The 6000-nt window shown below is 35.5% G+C and overlaps 1 protein-coding gene across 1 annotated transcript in view; it reads right to left on the reverse strand.

Moving 5' to 3' along the window:
• Window positions 1-5744, reverse strand: part of BRE (brain and reproductive organ-expressed (TNFRSF1A modulator)) — a 174410-nt gene extending 168666 nt beyond the window's left edge. The window contains exon 1 of the mRNA XM_009880653.1: window positions 5593-5744. Coding sequence (XP_009878955.1) covers window positions 5593-5720 — 128 coding nt within the window. The 5' untranslated portion in view covers window positions 5721-5744. The remainder of the gene's footprint in view (window positions 1-5592) is intronic.
• Between the last annotated feature and the right edge of the window lie 256 nt (window positions 5745-6000).

Genomic DNA, 6000 nt, shown 5'->3' on the forward strand with positions numbered 1-6000 from the left:
GTGACAACAAGCTCCTAGTAATAAGATCCTTTGTAGTGAAGAAATATATTTGTTACCAGCAAATGGAATCAAACGACCTACACTGTGCTAAAGGTAATAGTTTATGACTTATCCCATATAGCAGTAAAGGACACATAGACCATACCTCTCCTAGAAACTGCCACATCCTTTCAAGCATACATTTTACTTGAAACATAATTATTTTTAAAACAGCTTTTCACAGTAAATGTGTTCAGAAGAGTCAGACTTGTTAAACTTCAGACATAAACAAAATGCACATTAAAAAAAACTTCCTATAGATATCCATGTGAATGATGGATGTGAACTTTCCTCAAGTAATTGAAGTAGAATCTTTCAATTTAAATTAATCAAAAGCAAAAGATTAAACAAAAGCTTTAAATAACTGCTGCAGTATTGTAATAGTATTTCACAGTTAAAAAAACATTATTTCATTAAATAATCACATAAAAATGCATATTTACTTTAAAAAGGGAAATGCCCAAAAGAAACGGAAATACCAAAGCATATTGCAGTCTACCTGATAATACAAAAAAGTAAAACATCACTGCTCACTAGGAAGCAGGGCAATACAGTTATAAATATCTTCTTACAGCTTGATAGTATACTTGTATGTTAAAATCTGCTCCAGATACTACTACATTCTTTTGACCACTCCTCATACAGGCTTCTTTCAGGAATATAACTAATAGTAAATGTAGCTGAGTATCAAGCAAAGAGACAGAAATCAATAGTGAATCAAACAGGTGCAAAGAACAAAATACCAACATGGTTTACTACAAACCAGTTACATAAAAATTCCACAATTAATCTCCTCATAAATATGGAATAAGTATAACCAAACAAGTATGAAATTTAAAATTTTGTTATGAGTGAATATCTACAAAAAATAGAATCTTAATATATGCAGCTTTAAATCACTGTATTCATTTTGAAATTCTGCCTGGTGCAACACATCAAAGTAATTTAAAAAACAAAATAAAGTTTGTTGAGTAAGAATAGGCTTGCAGCATAATTTGAGGCTCATGCATGGGCCCTGATGAACAGCTGTATGGAAAAAACAGTTCTCAAAGGCAATGCCCACCACAGATATGTTTTTCACTACTTTAACACACCATAGAAAAAGCAGCAGCCTCCTAAATAATAGGATTCTACATTATACAATAATTAAACACCCTTCACATTGGAAAACATCCTCTATTTCTAAATCTACCTAATAATCACTTTTCCCTAGTCAACATCTTTCCCATGACTATATGTATAAATGCTAAGAAAAATGCCTTAGCCACAGTTCAGTTGGTTATGAGTAAATTTTAATATCTAATTAAGATGGGTCATTATTTCAAAGAGACACCGCTGCAGATTAACTGACTGATACAATATATGGCATTGACTCAACTGGCAGTAGTATTGTCTTTGGGTCTAGAACAAAGTAATATCCTATGCAAGAGTTAAAATGCTTTGATCCACTCTGTCATCTCAAATAATGTCTTTTATTCATGCAACAGAGATGCCTGTCAGGGTTTTCTTATCACCAGAATCAATGCTGCTAAAGGTGCTATATTTCAGATGTGACCTAACACTCAGGTTCTATTTTTGTTCAATGTGGAGCTCTTTTTGCAAGAAAGAAGGTAATAGCTCTGCAGACTCAGCTACATAACTCTTTATTACTATTTCTATTGAAGAGTTTCCTTCTTTCCTGTCATGCCATATTGCTGAGCTCAGTTCAGGTGTACTCACATTTCTTTACTTGCTCTTCATCAGCAGTGGCCATATAATTTCTATAAATAGGACTTGATCCTGAAGGTTCTACTCATAGATGTAAATGTATGTAAGTGTCTGATGAGACTGGTACTGCCTAATAAGTTTGTAAAACACACAGACATTATGGAACTGTAACATATTATTATAAAACATTTACATACTCAAAGACTGCAAAACAATAGGATTTCCTTACTATGACATATTTCCCTCCCACACTGGCAAGCAAACCAAATTAACATACCATCATCCTTCATACTTTAATCTAACAGCAGCTCTTTAATACAGGTTTACAAAACTCAACAAAACTAAGTAGTCCATCTTAGCGATAAGTTAGAATAAGTGCAAAGTAAGTTCCTTACTAAAACCATCTAACATACAGATTGACTTTTCAAATAATTAAAGGCTAAATATGTTTGCCATTTACAAATCAAAATCAACTGACATGATAGGCTATATACCTGTAACTTGACCTTGCGCTGGCGAAATAAAAGGGAAATTCCTTCCACTTTTGAGTTGAGAATGTCAAAACCAAGGCTCTAAGTGGGCAAGGCCTTGGAGATATTACTGGGTTTAATATGTTACCATTATTCCCTGTTAACCGCAGCTCCAGTTTCTAAAATCTAAGAAATGAGAATGGATGGATCTTCAGTTTGTACATTTTGTTTTGTTATACATTGTAGAGCACTGGTTAATCAGGGAAGTGGAGTAACCACAGTAACCCCGAATTTTCTATCAGAGTAACGGTGTGGTACATGATAGAGGAGCAGCCATGCAGCTCCTCCCCTTGACCCAGAAGCTTCTAGATGTTTCTGTTTCCAAAGTTAATAGCTTTGAGATGATTACATTAAGTATTTTAACATCTTAAAGGTTATAGAAAAATTGTATTTATTTTATTCTTAAAAATCTTCTGCACAACACACCAGTTAAAATATTTGCATGTTCTGCAATAAACTCTAGCTAGGCTATGGAAGAGATGTGTTTACAGTCCTTTTCATGTGTTAATAAACGTACAATCACTATTTGAAAGCAAAGTTTCTGAACCAATAGTACTTACAAATGGTAATATTCATTTGAGATCAGGAACTGCTTTTTATTTAAGTTTAAACATTTAATCTAGTACCTCTTCCTCACCTTCCTGTTCTACTTTTTAAATTTAAAGCCTGATTCAGCCCCCTTGAAACTGAAGGGAGTTATGCAATTATGTCCTGATTTCTCATCCCCATTTCTCATAACAACTCTTCTCCTCATTTTCCTCCTGTCCAACCTCTATGTCCTTATAATTCCGTTTCTTCATGCGGATATCAGCTGCATTTGCCTCTGCCTGCTCTTTCCTCTGCATTGTAATTTGTCTTCTAACGGAAGTGAAAAAGTATACAGGGTTTTGAATAATCTCATGATGTGAGGACAGGTGAGGATAGTAGACCAATGGTTTTCAATCCATTTTTGGACTCTCGGAGCCCTACAAAGTTTTCCTATAGAGGCAGTATCCAGTCACAAATTTAAATCTACTGACAATACGGTGGGTTGGGGATTTTGTTATTAATCAACTGTCACGGGCCTCTCACAAACCGTCTGTGGAGTCACAAAGGCTACTATATCAAAGGTTAAAGAGCACTGAACTAGATCTTGAGCTACGGAAGGAACTTCTCTATAATACTGTGACACATCCATCTTATGTTAAGTAATTTTACACTGTTTACCTTTTCAGCAACATTATAAAGCACTAAACCACAAGGAACTTTGCATTTCCACACTGTTGCATAGATTCAAAATTTTCTATTATAAATAAGCTAACAATAATTTATTTGTAAAAAACAACAAAAATCTTTCCTAAAACCCCACGTGCATGAAATTTACATTTCAAAGATATTTCAAGCAATTGCCAATAAATCCTGTTTAAAATAATGCTTCTTATACAAAAAAAAAACCACCTTAAAAAAAATAATTCTCAGCTAAACGCAGAATCTTGATTATCCCAACTCCAGCTCCTAATAACCTGAAGACATAAAAAAGCCTCAACATAAAGGAGGTTCATTTCTATGTTCCAGAACAAGAAAAAAAAATATTGCTAGGACTTGCATATAGCTGAGCCTATGCCTTTAAACAAGATATGGGACAACCTCTGTCAGGTACTGTACTTGTCTTGTAGGGTCCATGTTCAACACAGTTTCTACTACACAATTGGAATCACTGGGTTTTGGTGACAGGTGCAGTTGGGAGCAGGTTTTAGTTTTTTTAAAGAATAAACTCTTGGAAAACATTCAGGACATCAAAACAAATTCAAGATCTTGTCAGTAAGATCACTCGCCATAAACTTTAGACACTTATTAAAAGTACCTCTGAAAAGAATCAGCTAGAAAACACCGCTTTATATTATTTTAATCTATTAAAGGCAGGCAGCATAAGCATTCAGCGGGCAGGGAGCAAAACCCTTACCTACCTCCCCACAAACCGATACCTTCACCACCAGACTACAACTGTGTTCTCTCTCTACCTTTTTTGTATTCCTTTCTTTCAGATTCAATAGGAGAAATGTAAGATAGCTCCCATCTCAGCCTTCCTAGAAGGCTAGTTCAAGAGAAGGCAAGGTCTAGTGTGAAATGACAGCAGCAGATGCCTAACTGTGAGCAGGAACTGTCTCACATAATTTGCAAACCTAAATGCCAAGCCAGACAACACTAATAACAAAGTTATAGCTTCTTAGACCACCATGTAAAGCTGTACTCTGTCCCAGAACTTTACAGGGAAGGAATGGCTCCTTTCAAACTAACCCTAGAATTCACATCTCCTTCCCAAAAAGGCATTGTAACTACCAGAAAAATACCTTCCAAACTCTCCATGAAACCATAATAAAGCAGCCTACAGAAGCATATAAAACAAAGTTTTCAGCAAAACTAAATATTAAACAACGGTGTTTTGTGGTGGTTCTCTAGTGGGTTAAACTATCATCAAAGTGACACCCAAAGCAGTAGTTTATACAGAAGTGGTGATTTAGACACCTTAAGCTAAAGTAATTTCAGGTTCTGAACTCCAGTATCAAATAAATACCTGAATCATGGATGCCATTAGATGCCCAGCTCTGAAAGAATAAAGTAACTTCTGACATGTCTCAAATATTCTTTTATCAGCCACCTTGGGAGTCTCCCCCCTCTGCACAATGCCTAAAGTAAATTCTACTTTAAGCATTTCACTTCCCTCACGTATTATCCATGGAGAATTACACACCAGAGTCCCTATGTACATGTGGATCCCCAACTTTACTATCTGAAAACCATCATGAATCCTTCCCGAATTAAAAATAAAAGGAGGAATTAAAAATAAAAGGAGTAGCTTGGCCTATTTCAAACACCTGGTCCTGCTGCCACTTGATGTACTGATCTTAAGGGAGGTCAGATAAAGCAAAGAGGGAAGTCAGATAAAGGAAAAGTTATTTTTTTTCTTATTTAGCATATTCATGACTACAGGTAAGGTCACACAAATCTTCAAGTTTTTAATTTATAGAAAAGATTGAGTAAGCAAGTGATCAACAACAGTAAAAACTGTTTATAACAATCTCACTGCTGAAAACCAGCACTATCAAGTGGCAGTGATGAAAGTGTTTTAACAAGATTATTATTGCCAACAATATGACAAATGAAGTCTCCCAAACTACGAAATGGTAGTAAGACAAAAAAAATAATGTAGCTAGTATGTCAGCTCCAGATATATTGGAAATGCTTAAACACACATGAACATAGTAAAATTCAGTCCTGAAAAGACACCTTAACTGTTACGGGTTGGGTATTCTTTTTGGATGAGGAAGTCACTTACCCAGATTTCAAGTCTGTAATCCGTAAACAATTAGTAGCATCCAGTCCTACTTTTCCGTTTCTGACCACACTGGAAATGAAGGGCGAGAGCGCTGGAGAAATTCTGTTCAAGGCAACTTCAGGTGACATTTTAGTACGTTCCTCTTTCCTTTTGTCTTGAGCTGCGCAGGGATGGTAAAGGGGGGAAATAAAATGAAAAAATATCCTACTTATTTGATGTAAGTTCACATGCACTCTGCAAGCATTAAAAGGAAAAAGCTAAGCACGCAAAGGATCAGAAATGTAGAGTAACTGAAGTGTGCACAGGTTTATAAAGAAAAAATAAATACAGGTCACTTTCTTCTCCTACCTCTGCAACATTCAATGAAGCCCACTTATTCAATGCCAACACAAAAACAGACTAACATCC

The sequence above is a fragment of the Charadrius vociferus genome, unplaced genomic scaffold (assembly GCF_000708025.1).
Source record: "Charadrius vociferus isolate BGI_N301 unplaced genomic scaffold, ASM70802v2 scaffold192, whole genome shotgun sequence".
Lineage (NCBI taxonomy): Eukaryota > Metazoa > Chordata > Aves > Charadriiformes > Charadriidae > Charadrius > Charadrius vociferus.